The sequence below is a fragment of the Phaethon aethereus genome, assembly GCF_964289735.1.
Source record: "Phaethon aethereus genome assembly, chromosome: 9".
Lineage (NCBI taxonomy): Eukaryota > Metazoa > Chordata > Aves > Phaethontiformes > Phaethontidae > Phaethon > Phaethon aethereus.
The window spans coordinates 4921029-4942072 of NC_138585.1; the positions used below are offsets into that span (position 1 = coordinate 4921029).

The 21044-nt window shown below is 45.2% G+C and overlaps 1 protein-coding gene across 1 annotated transcript in view; it reads right to left on the minus strand.

The window, feature by feature from the left end:
- The window catches only part of GPC1 (glypican 1), a gene marked incomplete at its 5' end in the record, with an annotated part of 215288 nt that overhangs the window by 23945 nt on the left and 170299 nt on the right, over positions 1-21044 (minus strand). The window contains one exon of the mRNA XM_082003358.1: positions 4598-4989. Within this exon, the coding sequence (XP_081859484.1) occupies positions 4598-4989 (392 nt within the window). The remainder of the gene's footprint in view (positions 1-4597; positions 4990-21044) is intronic.

Below are 21044 nucleotides of genomic sequence, written 5' to 3' on the forward strand. Positions count from 1 at the left end.
TTCACTGCACTCAAGCTGTTTTAGCACAGTGGTTTCATAAGTGTGTGAAAAGAGACTATGTTCTTCATTTTATTCAGTCAGATCAATTTTATGCCTAGTTCACCCAAAAAGCAACTGGAAGCTGAAGACAGAAGTCAACTATGTCATTCCAAGCTACGGAGAAGAGCAGGGTATGAGAGATGACTACAATCTTGAAGGACACGAGGACCAGGAATGACCATATTGTCTTTGTTATAGTATTAACTTGTTGAAAATGTAAAGCATGTTTAGATAAACACGGTTTTCCATATGTATCCAGCACATTCATTTAACTGTTAAAAACACTTATAAAAATTCTATTTTTGGGCCTTTTTAATTGGAATTCCGTTTCCATCCAAATGCAGCTTGACCCACCATGTGTTTAAGAATTACTCATATGGTAAATAGGAAAGCTGCCACTTACCTTATACTAACATAAAAGTTTAAAAAATAAGGCTGAAATGTATTGTGAGACACAGTACTGCTTACATAAAAATGTACCGATAGACAAATTTCATAGGTAAAATGAAATACAGGGTTTAGTGAAAAAGCTTATAATTAGTAAAGAAAATCATCATATTTTGTTTCAAACTCAAATGAGAATCAGCCTTAAGAACATCTACTGAGTAAAGGAAAGGCAAACAACTATGAAAATTGATTATTTAAGTAAGTGTTTCTTGCTTATGTAGCTGGTGTTGTTCACATCAATCCTCACTGCCACGGGGAAACATAAAATTCAAGAGCAAGAAGCAATGAAGACCCAGCAAAGGAAAGATTGGCCTAATAACTCACTTTCTGACTGACGAGCAAAATTCATTTTAAAACACCTCCTCTCCCTGCCTTGTGAAGTGAAACATTAGTTTTTTACTTTTTCCATGCTCTCACCCGAGATTCACAAGTTGTCCAGGTGTCCAAGGGGAATTTGAGGACTCTGGACATTTTTTGATATGCAGCTCTCCTGCCTGCCCGTCAGTGCAGCACGGGCATGGTGCTGAGACGCAGGAGGCCAGCAAGGACCTGCACGCAGTCTGGCTGCCCTTTTTGGGTGCGCTGGCGCAGACAGGATCACCTCTGCTACCCGTCCCCACAGCACTTGTGCAATAGTCCTGACCTAAGACTTAGATGCATGAGCAGTATCGCAGTGTGAGTAATAAATAACGAAACCAGCCAGGATATTCCTGCTTATCATGCTGCATCTCTCTGAGGATTTTCTGCTTTTGTTTTATAAGGGATTATCTCTCAGCCCTTGCCATTTTTACCATCTCAGTTTTGCTTCCCCTCCCCTGTCCCTGTGGGTATTTGAATTCACCTACACCACCTATTTCAAGGAACACGTTCTTGCTCTGATGGCTGAGCACAGCAATTTCTTACACCAAGCATGGACCTCCGAGCAGCAGCTGGCAGGCAGCAAGTCTCCCAGCACAAGGCCTTCACCTGTTCACATGAAGCTTGCAGTTGCAGCAAAAGTTATTTTTGGGCAGCTGCCAACCTCACAACTAAAGAAAAGGATCCTAAACAAACCCGAGATATTTCTCCTCTCTTGCCCTGGCACGCAGCAGGAGGTGTGCATCACTGGGACCTCCTTCCCGGTGTGCACTTCACTAGGGATTTTGTGGCTGCTGCTGTTTTGGTAGCTGCTACTTTACGCAGATGATGAAAAATGCACTTGGCATTGTGCAACTTCAGGGAAAACCTGCCATTTGTGCTGGAAGAATAGCTACAGAAACACGCAACCCGAATGTGAACACAGAGATGCTGCCCCAACGCGCCCACCCACACGTGGCACATCAATAACCCCATGCCCTGTACCGGGAGCCGACCTGCACATCCCTCCCCAGCCCTGCCGCTCCGCCCGGGCTGCGAAGAGCCGCGCCAGCCGCGCGTGTCCCGGGCCCCCTCCCACAGCCACCATGCAGACGGCAGTGCTTCCGCCACAGTCAGCAAGGGGCCAGGTTGGTGGCAGGAACCGCGGCATTAAAAGCTTTAGATCTTGGTGTTAGAGCCTGCAGTTTGTCAGGGTGATTTTGCCTTAAAAGCTTGGACAGCAGTAAAGACGAAAAACAGTTTTGTCATTTTCTCCCCAGCTGCCCTCAAACTATTTAACCCCAGCAGGACGCTGAGCGCCTGCTCCCAGCACACCGCTCCCGCTCCTAACCCTGCGCACCGACCGGCCGCCGGCCACGGGCTGCCTGGAGCGACGGCTTCCTCGGAGATAGGGCAGCTGGAGGCTGGGGAAGAAATGCCCCTCGGGCACAGCGGAGAGGCAGCAGGGATTAAAGAAATCTCATGAAATCCCTGCCTGTAGCTCAGTCAGGGCAGGCTCTTCCCCATTTTAAGACAGCCAGAAAATCTGGCAACCACCACCAGTCTTTCTCTAGAATGTCCAGTAATGCAGACTCTGCCCAAGGACCTAAAACAGTGATAGGATACAGGTGACAAACACTGAACTGGAAGTGTCTAAGAAGCCAAAACCAGGAGGGTTTTAATAGAAATCAGTAGTTTTTCTGGGATTTGCAAACAAATAAAACTGAAGTAATCTAATTTTTCAAAAGCTCAAAGTTAGGTAATTTATTTCTAAGTGTCCATTTAAACAGGCTTTCTCAGACTTCCTGACCAAAACACTCACCGCTGCTCCGTACGAAATTTCAGCTCAAAGAGTTATTTTTAAAGACTGCAGCTACCAGCTGACAGGAAAGTCAAATCCCAGTCTTACATGATCTTAATAAAAGTCTTACACACTTTCTCCTAACATGGCTAAGTATAAAGCAACATGAAAAATTACTAAAACCAAAGCACCAGTTGCAGACCGAGTTCAGCACTTCACATCTGTTTGGCACTAGTGTAAATCCACATCTGGTAAAGGAAGGTGGGTAAACCAGGCCTTTTATTTTAGGTATAGCTGAGGGCTACCAGGGCAGCCATAAAATGGATTTCCCACCTCAGCATTCTCAACCCCTCTTGCCTAAAGTATTAAACCCACTCCTGAAGACAGGGGAAATAGGCCAGTTTTGGCCTTTGTTGCAAAACCAGCTCTCAGGGAGGCTTTGCTGACGTTTCCCAACTCAGTCCATACAGATTGTGCTACGACAGCAACATGCCAGGTTAATGGCAACCCCAGGGAGGGCTCCTGTGAGAGAGGAGAATGGCTGGGACCCTCCTGGAAGATGCTCCATCCTGGAGGAATGGGTTGAGGCGAGGCAGAAGGAAGAAGAGGATCTGTGACTGGTCCTGTACCCCATCGCTTATCCTGTTTGATAAGTGAAGCCAAGAGAGGGAAGAGAATTCAGAAAGGGGGCACTGGAATCAAAATCCAACAGGACAGGAGCATATATGAAGGTTGGGGAAAAATATGCTGCATGTCTGTATCTCGGGTCCTTCCCTTCCGCTGATACCATTGACTGCAGTTGCCCTGCCTGCCTGCTTTACCCACCAAACTTGGCTGCGGGCAGAATCACACACATTGAGCTGGAAATCTCTGCCATTCAGAGGATTTATGAGAAATATTTTACTTTGTTCCCTCTGAAATTACATCATTCTCCTCTTTTATCTGTCTTAAGTGTCAGGAGAGTGTGATGTTAATGAGATGTACAAAGGCTTTTGGGTAGCTGAACAGTTTTACAGTCCCACATTGATAAATTAAAGCATTTGTCACTGTTACCACATTAATGTTTCTTCCTGAGATCAAAGTCTGGATTTGCTGCATCAGAGAGTACCGTCCTTTGCTACGCATTACCACACGTTACCTTCTGAGGAAATTAATTGCAATACTGTATCCCGATTCTCATACCTGCCGATTGCCATCTCCACATGCAGTATGCAAGTCATTTTTTAAGTATGGATTTTCTCCTCGCTACCTGTGTGAAAAGCCTGAATATCTTGTTTCAGGACAATCACCGTCTTCTGACTCTGAAAGGCTGCTCCTGCAGTAAAGAATACTGACAATTTCCTACCTCCTGAAACCCTGGATTCAGTCATGTTAATTTACATTTATATAGCACCTTTCATCCCTGAAGATCCCAATGCACTTTACAAACTCTCACTCTCTGTATACAGAAGCTGTACAAATATACATGGCTACATAAACAGACACAGCAATCCCATCACCAACTGATGAAACGCATCTCTCCGCGTGTATTCCCAGCACACTCATGGCAAGTCAGCTCTGCACACCCTACGTTATATTGCCATCAAGGAGGAAAATAAGGCAGTGTGATTTAGAGGCATGCCATTTCCCTGTCAGGGAAGCGTGAGGAATCTAGGCAAGCAACAGAACAACTTTACAGCCCAGGCGACTGACATCTCCTTGGCACTCTGCTGCATAGGTTAAAATGAGGTAAGACTGATTTGTGGTGAGCTATACCTCGCCGCTTCTGCACTGTCAGTGCCTGTAGAAGTCCAGGCTTGCTGCTCCCTTCCACTGATGGGTGATGCTCAAGCAGTTTGTTTTATAAAACTGAAAAATACCCGTTTGCTTTGTAATGAAAACACAAGGGGAAATAAACCTTCCTGTCCCCAACAGTAGTAAGTGACTGGCTCCAGCCAATCTGATGATGGAGGACAAGGAAGAAGCCAAACATACCTGAGACACCTTTTTGACCACGTCGCTGCCCACAAGAAAGCCCTGTGCGTAGGAGCGTGCTGCGATGAAGGCTCGGGTTGCCTTCACCTTCAGGTCCCTGGGAACTTCCCCGAAGGGCCTGTGCTGCTCCGCGTGTTTCACCATGCAGTCCAGGTACTCATCTGTGATATGGTACTGGGGATTCATCAGCTTGAAGAGCCGCTCCAGCAAGCGTGTCCAGAACTCATTGAGGGCCTCTTCCAAGTTGATATTGGAGCCCCGGTAATAGCGGCGTAGCTCGCTGTACAAGTCCTTGAAGACCTTCATGTTTTGAGTGTACAGTTCTCCGTACATGCTTGGAAAAGCATCATAAAGGGCCTTTTCTGACTTGTTCAACAAATCCTGGAAATAACCTGAAGAGAGAAGAAAAAGGAGATGGTGATGCATCATTCGGACAAGGAGGGATCAACAGGCTGTGCCATCCGGCAGCACAACCGAATGCCCTGAGAAAAGAGAAGGGCCCTAACAGAGCTTTTCCTTCAACCAACCTTACCCACACTCTCAATCTTGAGCCTTAGCTGAGAAGGCTGAAGGAGGAAATCCCCAGTGCCAGAGAACTGGGTCTCTCCACCTCTTCTGGCAACCTCACCTACAACCAAAATTGAGGCTCTTCTCTAAGTATGTAAGGTGCCATAGTGTTACTCATTGGTTTTCTTTACAGAACACATCAACTGGCATTGCTTATGTGTCTGAAGCACAGAGCACAGCGGTCTAAGACAAGGTCCTTGTAGGCACAAGCTCTTCTTTAGGGCAGCACGTTTACTTGAAGAGGACGTGGCTTTACTCTTGACTAGCTGTTGTCTCCACCGACACAAAACCACAATGATTTGGAGAGATCACTGTAACTTGTTAGAGCAGCCTTTCTTTCCGGCCTCACTGCTTATTTTCTGACGTGTTATTTCCAAAGCCCTGGTGAGATGGAGCAGGGCTGCCACCAGCGATGGCGCCAACCCTTCACAGAGATGCCCCCATCAGCCCTAGTCATCGCAGCCAGGCTGGCTCTGAGGCACAGCCTGTGAAGTTTGGTCCAGAGTCCTAAGCACTGCGACAGGAACAGGCACATCTTACTATGTATTTGAAGACAGGGTTGTACGCAAGTGTTTTTGAACTGAGGCCAACATTATCATGTTCAAGGTTCTCATCCCATTTCCTTATTTGGATTTGCATCCTGCTTTTGTTTAGGTATAAAGAACTAACTGGTTTTACACCCGATGTGTAGAAGTGTACACTACACCTGTAGTGGTTGTAGAAGTGACAGAAGTGCGACTCTCTTGCTACATATGGCACGGTAAAGATGACAGATTCAACTCCTTCCTTACCAACGTTTTTAGGTATTTCCATCCTCTCAATGGCCAGCTACCTTCAGGCTCTCTGAGACTGCACAGTGGGGAACTCATAGCAGAACTAGCTTGATCCAATTTATTGATTAACATAAGCAACTTTAATCATCACTGAAGTCAGCGAGAGGAAAAATGATTTAAATAAATTCATTTCAATTACATCTGTACTTTTTAGGGACTTTTTGAAGCAAACCTGATAATACTATTCTTTAAATCTAAATTACTATTACTTTTTTTTTTTTTTTTGAGATGTATGATAAACTCTAGTTGCAGGGAAACTGTTATTCAATTAAAATCAAGCAGCATGTATTTAGGTATATAAATTAACTTCACTGTGCTAGGCATATAAGAAAAGAAAGCAAAACTTCTGAAAAATGCATTTTGCATGTATAAAGCTTTATTTAAAGTATTTTTGGAGGGAATGGCATTGACTACAATTAAAGATCTCTCAAACTTTAGAACTAGTAAAGCTCATTTCCATGGGTCTTGTTTATATTCACAGACTGGAAGGGCCATAGAAGCTTAATAATTATTAATATAATTAATAAATATTAATTATATTAATAAACATTAATAATCTCTCACTGGCTTCTCAGATTTGAATGAAGCTAAAACTCAACAAGCAAATCAGGCTAGTGAGAACACCCTCTGCATCCACACCACAGGCTGCTAATACTGGAACTTCTTGCAGTATTTTAACAAACCGATACCACGCATTAGTAGCCTGGCTTCCTCCAGCCACAATCACGTACTGCTTAATAGTTTAAAATTTGATTTAAGTGCTTTTAGAAGATTGTGAGGAAACTGGGTCTTAAGCAGAAGCTCAGTTTAATCACTTATTCAGAAAATAAAAATATGTTACCTAAAATGTTGAATAAAACCTGTGGTTTTCAAGTATGCTTTCGGAAGAAATTTATTCTTCCTCAGCCTGACCTGGTTGGCAGTTTGTATCTTCAAATATTTGTCCTGCGATCCCTCCATGTCTCCAATGACTGATCTGCACGTGTTTCTCCACCTTCTCTATTAAAACCGGCTTTCTTCCTACAGACACCAGGCGTGAGCATGCTGCCAGCGGGCTGGCTGGGCACCGGGCCACCTATAAAATTACCTTGTAACGAGGGGTTCCCAATATGAACAAAGTCAAAAGCTGATCCCATCAACAAGTACTTTGCCTGCAGCACGTGCTGTCCTAGCACAGCTTATCAAAGCCGCTCCTGTGGAAGCTCAAGACAAGGGCGATTCGAGCCCTGCCCTCTCCCCGGGTCTCAACTCCTACTCCCCTGCCCCAGCTGCCAGAGAGGAGCTCTCTCCCAAGGCAGGACAAGCTTTCTGCAAGGCCTGGGGCCTCTCATCCCAGCCCGAGGGACTCCTTTGGGTCTGCGTCTCCCCCCGCTCGAACAGTTCAGCCATTGCTAGTCCCAAAGACAGCGGCACGTGGCAGTTTTTTCTTGTGACAAAATCATGGCTATGGAAGGCAGTGAGAGCTCTCTTTTTACCAAAAGGCCTCATCTGCCCTGAATGATTGTACAATATATAATTAAAACTTGGCAAGTGTTACTAGCACATACATAGCACCCATCCTGGTAACCCCCATTCATCGGTCTCTACACAGACCGCTCTGCTTCTGTGAAATGCTTGCGTATCCCCTCAAAGCCACGGCTCTGTGCCCAGCGTAGCGGTTGTGCGCACCCACTTCTAGGAAGTTTTGGCTACTCCACCAACAGGTGAGAGGCTGCAAAAGGATGATTCACCATTTGAGAGCTTCTCATCCAGCATTTCTCTCCTGCCCTGGCGTCGCATGTGGACCCGGGCTAAGGAGATCACAGCAGGGCAAGAGGGCAAGCCCACGGCAGGGCTGCCGCAGCCCCGAGCCCGCCCGCTCTGGCACCGCTGCGAGCCGACTTGGGGCTGATCCCGCTGCAGCGTCATCGCTTCTTGTTGCGCAGTCACCTTCCACTGCAGCATCTCCTGGAGGGGCTCGCTCCTCGGCTCACAGGCCAAGCAGGTAACTGCCAGGCAGACGATCTGTCCTGGCAGGACACTTTTTCCATGTCTGATTAATCTGAGGTGGCTTCATTTTTCTGTTGCCACGGCCTTCCTACCTGTACAATGAACAGAAATGGCATTCACCTACAACAGACGCAAAATACAAAGTTCCTCTGATGCTGATGAGATACCTAAAAGCCGCTCTGTATCTTAATGTATCACTCCAAGTGCTGCTGGTTACCCATTCACAGTTTAATTAAACTGAGCTAAAACTCTCTTTCGTGTACAATCAGCGCTCTTCTCCCTGTGACACTAACTGAATAAATTGCTCAGCAATGCAGGTCCGACATGCAGCTTGGCACTCACTATCAGGAGGAAGAAAACACAAACAAACGCGGCCCGATTTGTCAATTCAAGGTAAAATGACTTTCTTTGTATTGCTAGAGGAGAAACAAGATGTGTATCTTTCTGACAAAAAAATGGAAATTGCTCTCAAAAAAATCCAAGCTAATTAAGAGTTGATGAACTGTTACTTCTCACCTAAATGAGAGAACACCAATTACAGTCAACTCATTTGTGGCTGGTTCTCAGAAAGTTCTTCTAGATTTCACACACTGATGAAAAAAAAAATTCTACATTATCTAGGGAAAATTAATTAGCGATTAAGCCTCAATGTGTTTGTGATGAATAGCCAACCTGGCAGAGAATTTAAATGCCCATTTTGTAGCATTAGAAAAAGCACTATGAAGTGGGGTTTGTCAAGAGGGACGCACAGAAGCTTGCGCTAACTGCCCCGGTCCTCATGACCACAGCCTGCACCGCTTTTACATTTAGCACCGGTATCTCCAATTAACACTGCTTCGTCTTCCTGTTGCTCCCTGCCCACTAATAACGAACCTTTTAACGTATTTAGACATGTGTCATAGATTAAGGATGTGCAGGGCCTTGGGATGAAACAACTTGCTGAACCAACTGATTTCAGGAAGAAGCAATTATTTATTTTAGGGAAGCACCTGTAGTCATGGTGGGTGGGGGACCCTTAGGTAACCTGGGTGGCTGGAAACCTCTAGTAATACAGCTGTCCCACTATTTCTGTAAGAAGTTAAAAAAAAAACCCCAGTGGGTCCATTTTGGATTTATTAACTCTCCCTTGGTCTACCACTGCCAGGTCTGCCCGAGCTCCCAACAGACCACTAGGGAGATTAGCTCAGGCAGGGCTCGAGCAACGGGAGGCAGCTCCATCCAGGTCACATCCTGAAGGCCCCTGAGCTCTGCCAACACCACGTTCTCCAGGACGGCAGCAACAGGCTCAACCTATGTCTGCATTCGTGCACTGTAGCATGCGGCTTTGCTAGCCTTGGAAATGGTAGGGGTGGAGGGAAAGGGCTCATGAGGAGCCAGTGCTGGAGCTCTAAAGCCCTCACTTGCTCTGGGAGTCACTGCTGCGGTCCCACCCCTGGGAGCAGGTACACAAACACCTGAGCTGGCTCTGCACAGGGCCAGCTTCCCTCTGAAATGATGTATTTGTTTCCACTCTGAGTCACAAGAAAGCAGTTATGTATTTTCTGGACCCATGCTGGAAAACCACAGATTCCTAGCTTCTGCCAGCCCCAGAAATTTTACAGTGGAGGTGTACTAGCCAGAGACACCATCCTGCAAGTCACCTGCTAAATCCACAACTGGGTTTCCCCTCTTCCGAAAACTTTTCTCAAAGAGCCATCGAACAGTTGAGTCCTTGTGCACTGCTGCTGGCTAAGGGCTTCGCAACACTGCAGAGCCCAGCAGGTGGTCTTCCAACACCAGTAATTCCGTCACATCAAGCTCAGTTTCCCTGCGCCAATGAAAGGCACAGCTCCTCAGTCAAAGCTGTTGCTACATGAAACATCACCTTTTCACACTCTCCCTGCAAAAGTATTCCAAAGGAAAAAAAAAAAGAAATGGGAGCCTGGTTGTTGTTGTTATTATTGCCTCTCACTTCCAGGCTCAGAACGAGACGACTGGCTTTGCTCAAATGAAATTTGCCTTTTGGCAGAGGTCAGGTCTGAAAAACTTCTGCCTCATATACAAAAATGCGAGAAAGTTTTTTACAAACAAGACTATTCCATAACCTTGGCTGCTGTTTCTCTTGCTGTTGTAGTGACAAAAAGTTACATATCAGAGAATTAAGTTTTCAGCCAGAATCTATAACCTTTGCATTCAAGAGAGATTGCAAATCCCCACCCACTCCCCTGCTTCACAGCTTCCCAGTGTTCGCAGCTCATATTTTCACAGTTTCCACATTTTCACAACTCTGGATTCAAATTGGGAAGCTGTGATCAGCAAGGCAGGGACCGGCAGTTTCTCTCTGAAGAGAGAAAGTTTTGAGTTCCCCCTTCCCCACCGCCCCCCAGCGCCGAGTACTTTATCCAAACTCTTTGATACCATTTGATGATTCAACATCTGGAACACACTGATGCTTCTTCAGCTAATACAATAATGGAGTGGGAATGGATGCAGGGGGGAATGAAGAGGTCACTGAAGGAAGAGCATCCAAATGCTTTGGGCATGCAGCAGATCTGGTTTTCTTCAAAAGCCATCAAATTTTAGAGGCATAATAGAAGAAATACGAGAATCGGAGAAAGTTGACTGAATTACTTCTGATCTGAATATTATTAAAGCCTTAAGCAGAAAACTGCAGTACAAAAAGTCTGAAGCACAACTGGAAAGAGAGTAGTACCCGATCAGAGGAGATGAAGAAGGAAAACGCATTGCTCAGATTATGCCATTAATTCCAAAATCAGATTTTAAGAAATCTGTTCCTAAAGGCACGTTTAGCATTGAATGATTGGATTTGGTGAAGACTCCAGGCAGTCACCTCTGCCTACATCTGGAAGTCAGACATAAAAGGAGGGGAAAAGCATCAGGGTGCAGGGCTCCAGGAGGAAAGAAGCCCATGGCAGGCAATACCTCCAACCCATCGCTTCCCCTTGGAGCAGCAGAAGCAGCACCCAGGGCTTCACCTTCCAGCTCCAAGCTCCCTCCTACTTCTTGCATTCTTAATACAAGAGCAGACTGCTCCACCCTGGGACAGCAAAATTCAATTTTGCTTATCCTTCTGAAAAGCCTGGAGCAGTCTCTGCAGGAACTCCTAATGACTTCTACTGCAGCCATGGAGCGCAGCAGTGCTCTACACCTACAGAAGTGTTGTGCTTGTGCAAATGCTGAAAGAGTTTTTCAGCACTGGGGCAAGATGAAAATCCTGCTGCTGGCAGGACCGCTTTGCACAGCGAGCTAGGCCTGCGGTCAAGGGGCCTGGCAGTGCAGCCATAAACTGCCAGGACAGCTGGAGGCAAAAATGTGAGGAGGAAGAAATATCACAATTTCTCAAGTTTGAGCAAGCACATGAGCCTGTGGTGGAATTCACGCAGGGCCAGAGCCATGGAGCGTCTCTGCAGCTCTGAAGGGAGGCCGAGTGAAATATGCTCACTGATAGCATTGCTATCGTGTTGCAAGACTGGACTAAGAACAGGAGAGAAAAATAAGCTGCCTCTGTGGTGTCCTGTACAGCAGTAAAAGCAAGGAAAGAAATAGCATGGGTACGTCTACTAGAGCAGAGCTCCCTCTCGGGGCCAGCCCCGCCGGTCCGAGGCACAGCATTTTCCTGGGCTGAGTGCCCATTTAATACACTGCTGCACATCCCAGTACCAATTTGCTTCTCCAGTTGGTTTTAATGCTGTCCTTGCAGTCAAACCACTATTAGAAGAGAATAATTCAGCAAAAGATTTAAGCCATTAAAATCCAAATCTAATGCCTTCATGTCTATTTTATTCACTTCAGCAAGTATATTTTATTCATAAAATTGTTATTACTCATTACTAATTTAAGTACTACCCAAGCCTGTGCTGAAGAGCTGGTATCAATACAATAGCAGTGATATGCTCTGATTTGTACCTTAGCTGGGTGCTGCCAAAGGAAATAGTCAAGGCACGTGGCTTAGGCTCCATGTGCAAATAGCCCTGCACGTAGCAATCCCAATAGCATTTTCCTTGGGAGATACCTCTAACCTCACAGTTTCACGCTCCTGTGAAACAGCTGCTCTTGTGCAGCCGTTTCCTCAGTCCCGATCCACCCTGGAGAGTGCAGTCCCTCCCTGCGTATTCCGGATCACTCTCCTCTACAATGTCTGTCCCACATTACCCATTGCCCCTGTTTGGTGGCTGTGCCCTAAGAGGCATCACTTAGGTCTCATCACCACAAGAGTCAGATTGCAAAAAGGCCCAAACAAGTGGAGTTAAAATTAGTTTCTACCTAGAAGCCAAAGGATGAACAGTGCGAACAAATGTGCCAGGATGCAAGAATTACGATGCTTTTAGGTAGTGCAACATCCAAACTTTTAGGATTTTCTCCAAAGAGCCACTTCACGTTTAATGGGGTGCCAAATACTTTTATCTGATTTCTGCTCTGCACACTGTGTCCAGGAGAGGGGCTGAGAGCCGTGTAGGAACACAGGACTGAAGAGATGCTGTGGGTCAATGAGACAAGTGCCAGACCTGCCATGCAATCATCTCCTAAACCTGCTCAGTGCCTGGCCCGAAGGCAGTTAGGAGATTTTGCCCTCCCTGCTCCTACTGGAAGGATGGTCCAGAACTTACCCTTCAATGGGTGGACTCCTTTTCTTAATTTTCTGCTCTAAGTTCATCCTTTATGTGCTTGGTCTTTGACAATGCGATCCTCTAGTTTCAATAGTTGTTTTTGTTTCCTGGTGTCCACTCTGAGACATTTATACACAGAGTCCCCTATTTTCTCAGCATCCATGCCGCCTTGCTACACAAGCGCAGGTACTTTCCCCTCTCCACACCTGACAGATTCTCCAGTCCTCTGATCATACCACTAACTCATCTCTTCTGGTTTGCATTAACTTTTCTTAACTGTGGGTGGTCAGAACTACAAAGAACATCTCCTTTTCTTCACTGGAAATAACACCGTGAGTACTGCAAGGACTGCACTTACCTTTTTTAGGAATGCATCACATTAGCATTTCACAGACTTTCCGCCACCAACGGACCTCCTCCCAGCCCAGGAGCTCTCCTTTCAACACAATGTATTGCTGCCTCCACTTTAGCAAGTTCTTCACCCGATTATTCCTTTACTAATTTCCATCTTCTTCATCTTAATTAACTACTTAAGGCACAGATGTAAGTGCCTTTGAATTCTCCAGAGATGAGATTAGGTGATAGAACAGACACACTATGAGGAAGAGTGAAAGCAAGGAGCTATGTAGGATTTGACCTAATCTCTACAATAGCTGGGTCTGGGTAAAGGCAAAAGATGGCCTACTTAAACTGGTTTTAGAACTGGGATATACAGCAGACAGCTTGTTTTTTTTGTTGGGGGGGGGGGGGGGGGGAAAGAGCTTGTTGAGAAAGCAAAAACTTTTTTTCCTGCAGATGAAAGTTACTGTTGTGTGAAAAAACATTTTGGAACAGGGCTCTGCTAGTGAGAGGCCCAGGAATCACCTCCAGTCACTCCTAAGAAATAAAGTATACTTTTTCAGCCAGGTCTTGGATAATATTTTCATACTTTATAATGCAAGCTTTGTGCCCATTTGACAGTGTTTTGAATGGAGGTCAGAGAGATGTAATTATTTGCATCTATTTTTTATCCTCCATATCCCCCTCCTCTGTTTCTATGATTAGCCAAGATAGTTTGTTTTTATCTAAGGCAAGCAGGAGTGAATCCATCTATCAAAATAAGGGAGTGGAGAACATTCCCTGGCTGGAAAGTTCCCCACAGGGAAAAAGAAGATCCTCTCTTGAGGAACAGCAAGAAGGTGGATACTCTACTTGTCCTACTGGCAACCACCATACAACTACTTGGCACACAAGGAAAGCCAGCCAAGGTGACAGCAACAAGCCTGGCTGTCATGAGCACAGCCACTGACACCCTCCCCAGCCCCAGCATCAGGTCTCTCCAAAACACAGCTAGTGAAAAAAACACTTTAGACTTTGATGATCCTGATGAGCTCAGCATTACCGTCCTAATGGCCCTTGGAAACCGATGTGTGCAAACCTTAAGACAGCCCTGAATTCCAGTTCATATCAGAACTTTGCAAAGACAAGAGTCACTTGGGGAGGGGGGGCAAAGACCAAAGACGTCTGAATTTTCTGACTGGCAGGACATATAAACAAAGCCTGTGCCTACGCTACAGCATTAACAGCAGCCAGCATGCCCCCGCTGGAGCGCCTGAGCCCACTGCGGTATTCCCTTCTGCCTGGCGGAAAAATAGCAAGGAGGGGGCTGGAGCAAGTGGCACGCACCTGCTCGGAAAGTGATTCCAGGCAGCACACAACACCCTCGCAGACCCCGGGATATTAAATGCCACGAAACGTAACGCAGCTGACATCCAAGCCATTTGCCTGGATAGCTCCTCTGTTGTTTAGGCTTGAAATTTCCATGGTAGGAAGCTTGCTGCGGCGCAATGCCCAGGGCGGGAGGAGGGCTGCTTGGGGCCAGGGCGGCTCGGCGGCTGCTCGGGGCTGCACATGTGGAAGCGCACGCGTGCGGCGCCTGCGGCCGTGCTCCAAAGGTTGAAATAATTGAGCAGGAGTCAGCTGCTCAGGTGTACCGAGGTTTGTGTGCACAGCTGCAAGGTCAGACAGCCTCCAGTGGTGCAAACCAGCAGACGGCCCTTTGCACACGCATGGCTGGAAATACTCAAAAGTTGTATGTGACTGTGGCTCCGTGTCCACATATGAGACTGGAAGACAAGCTGCACGTACACTAGATTTTTCACATTGTTTCCTCAGACTTGGGCCTCCATTAAATTTCTACCCTGTTCTTTGTACGCCTCTCAACACCTTCTTTTGATTGAAGCCTATAACCCAGTATGGTGCAACACGGCACAGAAATGCGTGTCTCGTCTGGGTACTCTAAATATTTACATATGAAGCTACACTGGATCACACCAGGGCTACACAGACTGGAGCTGCAGGCATGCATGCAGCCATGAGGCAAGGCGATACCGCGTACTTAGGAAAGGCATTGACAACAGGACAAGGAGTGACCTTACCCCTCATTCACCCACTGAACGGTTTCCTGGCCAAACCCCTCTGTTTAAGAGTCACTGCTGGTCACCAGCTTCCGTGGACTTGTCAGGCCCATTTTGAGTTGAGCTACACTGCTGGGGTCTTGCCATGGGCCCCACACTTAGTTACCTTTGCTGGGGAAAAGTACTTCCCTCCACTGCTTTTAAATCTCTTCAGTACAACAGACAAACCATTAACCTTCTAGTGTAAGAAATACAGTGTATTAACTCCTTATTTGCCATCTCTAAGTGTTTCACAGACCTTTATCATACCTACATATCTTCGCTAAGCGGAAGAGTCTTATCTATAAAAAGTAACCTAATTCTTTCATTTTCTTTGCCCTTATGCTTTTCTTCCTCAGCACAGGCTCCTTTTGCCAGTGTATCAAGCTCAGAAAACTCTTCTGGTCCAAAGTCCTACATGCTGAGAGGCCTTGTGCTCCAGCCTGCCTGGCGGAGAACAAAGACCTGTGCTGCAAGGTCCTGCTGCGAGGAAACCTGCTGTAGGCTGAAAGCCCTTGCAGAAGGGATTTCATCTGTTTGCAGCCAGGGTGGGATGAGCAAATACAAGAGATGTGAATCTTAAGATTATTTTCCTGAGACCAGAGGTGGCAAGAGATTTTAATCACGGCTCCTTCTAACTATATCTGTGCTACGACTACAGACTCACGGCAAATGGTGAAGTTCCCCAGTGAAGTATTGCCCCAGTAGGCTCTTATCAACAGATTTCACAGCAGCCTCAGCCTCTCTGCGAGGTAAGGACTGGGAAGGCACCTGGGTGGGATTCATCAAACGGGAGTCAAACCTGATCTGGTGGCTTAGTCCCTACTAAGGAAGGAAAGGCACCTCCCACTCACTGAGGCACTCACTTCAGCACGCGTCTTCAGAGCCGCTCATCTCTCTCTCTGGACTGTAGTAGGAGCTGGGATAATGAAGCTAGAGAGCACGCTGCACTTTTGCATAAATGGAATTTTTCAAGATGAATTCCACTCTTATTTTTTGCCTCTAAGAAAGCCTGCATTTAAAGGCAAACCAACAAGCATCATAGCTATCACTGACAGGAACATGAAAGGTGGTAGAAGTAATTGCCAATAGCGCCTGTTCCTTTCTGGGTTTATTCAGTAAGACCCGAAGGGCTCTATTACTTTAACAGTAAAATAAACTCAGAAGTATCTTACAATATTGAGGCTTGCTGGCAGTTTTAAAAGGTGCGATATACACCCTGGATAAATGCACAGCACATATACCCATACAGCAGAGGTATTTTTCACTCCAGAAAGAAGAGCGTTGCTTTCCTCCTGCTGAAATAAACAACTGGTTATGCGGAAACACGCTCTCCCAGCTGCAGATACAAGGGTCACTGCCAAGGTAACCTCCCGACGCCCCGGCTGTGTGCCCATGTACCAGGCTGGCAACAAACTGCAGAGACATGGCATGAATGACAGAAGCAAGGAATCCGTTCAGGAGATGCTGTTCAGGTTGCCACGTTTCCAACAAGACCTTCCCGATCAGCCTCACTGAGGTTGAGTTTGACTTTCCGCCCCTTTCAGCAAGCGTCAGGCAGCTGCCACTTCAACCCTTCACCTGCCAGAGCACATCTCAGCCTCCTTCCCTCACTTCGAATATACACTGCTGAAGGTTAAAAATAATTAAGCCTTTATAGCTTTCAATACGCATCTTCTAACTTCTTCCTTACTTATAAATTATACCATTATCATGAACCAATTTGTCACTAAGTCAGGCTCCTTGCAGTAATATTTTAATTGAGAAAAACACCAGTGAATGATTCTCTTTTTAAAATTAGATGCATTTCATTGTCTGAGAAAAAGCAGAGGAAAAAACCCCACGGTTTGTGCCTATCTGACACTTTACATGTTCAAAGAGGGACTTACGCACTCAAGCATCCTCACTGCGTATTTTTCAAGATCAAAACTCCTTGCTTAAGTTTTGAAAAGCTGTAGGCTTCATACTGTGGCAGTGGGACAGAACTGACTTTGGCTTTTTATCTTTTTCATTAGCGTTGCCCTCTGCTCAAAACGGCCTCTAGACAAACTATTTATTGTTGGGTTAATTAGGTCATTTGAATCTATGCTTGCCACTGCATTTTTGCAGTATAGAGTATCTAAGACACATGGTCCTCGGATATCTAAGTATCTTGAGTATCTGACATGTGGGCTTTCCCAAAGGAACAAGAAGGACAAAAATTACCAGCTGTGGGGATAATATTCTAGACAGGCGGAGTTCCCATGTTATTATTGCAGGAGTTTATCTAAGTCTGTATAAAGCTCTTAATCTCTAGTTTTCTCTCTTTCAATGCCATCAGAAAAGAACTTGTCTCTTTGTAAAAATAATTTGCTTACGACATTCCTACCCATTGAACCAGTATGAAAAGGAGAAATAGGTAAAGATGAGAGAAAACAGCTACTGTTAGCAGGCAATCCAGAGCATGCAATATGTATGTGTATCTGGCAGCTGAAGTGAAAAGGATGTACACATATACAATAACATGCATGTCTGTTATTTGAATAACAGGCAAATTAATATCAATTGTTATTATAATAGAGCTGAAATACGGATATACATATATATTATACACAGCTACCCTAAAATAATATTAAGACATAACAACACACTTTCAGAAATTAGGAAAAGTCAGAAGGATGGTGGGTAACACAGCACTCCCTCAACCCTTCAGTGCATGGGGATTATACCAGGTATAACCACATGGGACTGCTTTCCCCAGAGGAGAGGGAAGTGTGTCCTCTTCCCAAATTTTAGGTGCCTGCTTCAAAAGAAGCACATTTTATCAATTGTTAAGGAAAAGCAATTCAGGTTCCCTGCCAGATATTACAACAGTAAATCCAGTAGCAAATTTTAGTTCCCCTGCCACTAGATGGCACCTGTTTTGTTAAACACTGCTAACATTTCACCTTGTCCAATGATAAAAACTTAGATATAGCTTGATGTTCAAAAATCCCGAGCATCATTCAACTACTTCTATTTTAAAACAGAGTCACACTTTTAAAGCAGTCCTAAAAAGAGATTTAAGCTTAGCTTACCTAGCCTATTTTTTTTAAAGGTTGCTAAGTGTATCCTGACCTATAGACACGCTGGGATAAAACCACTGGATTCTCTGTCTGCACTCGGGAGCCTCGCTTGGCTGGAGCCCACCTGCGACCCCCAGGTAGCGCTGGCTCTAGCCAAGGAGATGTGGTTTATCACTCAGTGAACATTAGATCACAGAAAACCAAACAAGTAGACAGACTTAATTCAGCCTTCATTCACTCATCCTCTTCTGAATGGATGGATGAAAATGTGGCACCAGACCAGGAGGTGCAATAGCTGAAGTGTCCTAAGCCTTGACTTGGTGTTGAAAGCCGTATGAAGAAGATCAGTGCATATCTAGAACGAGTCAAAATACTGAGATACCACAAGCTATGGACACCTATTTTATAGCCGTACTACTACTGAATTACTACTGGCTGATTTCACTGCATTTCATTGAGATTCACAAAAATAAAATACCTTGTCCAGTATTTAGACGTTTTTCAATTATGTGTGAATATATTTTCTAATGGGCATAAACATATTTTTGTTTGTGGACTATACACGTTATATATTACTGGTTTGATTTACTACTTGTGTATAGGTCTTTAAAGTAAAATCGCATCGTGACTGTGACCAGCATGGAAAATCTGCCACAAAATCTATTTGCTTTGGAAAATTGTATGATGGAGGATGCTGCTGTTCAATTCTAACTATGGCTTGAAAAAACCCCATCCCTCAGCTGTTCACCAACACTGTTTTCAGATGAGACACGGTAACTAAGTGAATGTTCCTAGTCCAACAATTCAGCTAAATCCCTGTGGATAGCCACATAGGCTACACCTGACAGTGGTGCATAATGCAGCAGCAATCTATAAATACGTGGCTGGTGGTCACTTCTGCACCCTCCTCCTTGGCTCTCTGTGAACAGGACAGACAGAGGGCATGACCATCTTCCCCTGCCCATGTGGCATCTTCACTTCGTGCAAGCACTGCAAACCTGCACTACCACGAACACAATATAGTCCTTATTTAGGGGCCAAAGTAAAGCACAGCAGAAACTAATTTTGGCTTGGGATGTTCCACCCCTCCCAATCATTCTTTCCTCAGCCAGGCCTGACTTACAGACCACCAGTCACCTCCACAGTATTTGTAGAGATTTAAACCTCATCTGGAGGAAATACAATTTTGAAGGCTCGGGAAAGAGTCTGCAAGAAGTTGAGAAATGCCTCGTCTCCCATCCTAATTCCATTTTGAGATGTACATATAATACACGTATTTATAATTTATGAATCAAACATAAATCACCTTAGAATTTGCAAGCACTAAAAAAATCTTGGAAGACAAGCTGCTTGGGTGCCTTCTGCCTCTCAGGACTATCAGCTGGATACATCAATGACTGAAAACATCTGCATCCGCCATGGGCTGTCATCATGCTTACAGAATTGAGATCAAAAATGCGTGTTTTAAAGAAAATACTAGCTGAGAACCGGAATGCTAACCACATTCTGACTGCACCTATGCTTAGAAAAAAAAGAGAGGAAACTACAAGTGCTCCTTCTTTTTAAAAATTCATTTAAAACAACTAAAAAAAGGCTTTGGTTAGCCTGGACGCTGGCACTCTCCTCCTGCCCAAGTTGGGGTTTCTGCTGCTTTTGAAGCGTTTCTGGCTCAGGTCCAAGTTTGAAGGATGGGAGAAACAGATATTAAAAGCATGTGCTTGTTCCCCTTCACCCAACTTAAAACTTGCCTTTTTCTTCTGTCAGATTTTATCCCAAGTACATTGCACCAGTGAACTGGACATGAGTAATAAATTCTGAGCTCTTTTAAATGTCCTCCCATGAATTTAGGTTGAAATTCTCATTAAACAGCAGAATAATTTAAGGCATTTAGTATGCATTTATGAGGATGCACAGAGATGTTGACAAACAGCTGTCATTCATGCTTTTCTCTTTATCACAAACACTTGGGGACAATCCGAGAAATTTCAGATCAGGCAGAACATTTAGAACAGACAAAAGGAAACAGTATTTCAAACAGACAAGTTATGGAAAACCCCACCCCTGTTACAAAATGTCCTGGATGCTGAAGACTAAAATAGACTCCAAAGGGAGGTCCATTTGGGGGACGTGACAAAAAATGAACAAGACATCGAGGGAAGCAGAGGAACTGCAAAACATTCACGGGGCAGAAGGCACACAAGATAACTTTGGTGCTTCCTCTGTAAGCAAGGGTGCACCTTATTAATTGCCATTACCTTAATTACCCTGGGATGCTGTCAAGATTCAGGTAAGAATCAAAGTGAATTTTATTCTCTGGGAAAAGAAAGTTAAGAAACCAGTTGCTAGACTCAGAACACAGACCGACCGAACCGCAGCAAAGCCGCACCGTCCTAGCCACGGACTGCTCCCCAGAGCCACCTCTGGGTCCTGCTCAGCTCACCGGGAGCGAGGCACCCTGCAGCCTGCTACAACCAGCACCCGGGGCTTGGACAAGCTCTTCTTTCTGGCACTGTCCCCCTAAACCAGAACCTTCTTCCTGACGCATATCCCGCTCTGTGACCTTGTTGTACCTGAATGTATTCCCAGGGACCTTCCATAAAGTAGAAGCTCAGTGATTAACTTAATTAGGATAGCAACTTACATATCTCCTGTTAATGAAAAGCAGACCATGCTATCACCTAACTCGTTAATAGACAGCTCATCCAGATGACACAGATACAGCCTTTTCTTCACAAACATATCGGTGAGTGGAACCTGGAAGTCTCCTCTGCATGTACATAAATCTAAGTAAACCCACAAAGATGTCTTGTACTAGCACTGCAACAATAATAATAAATGCAGCTTACTGTCAGCCCTGGGCAGAGGCTGTAGATAAAAACACAGCCTGAGCAGTACCCTCATTAGGGCTGTCTCGTAAGAGGAACCTATCCTACATATTGACTTTTCCATGCCTGTTGCGGTGGGGGGTAATT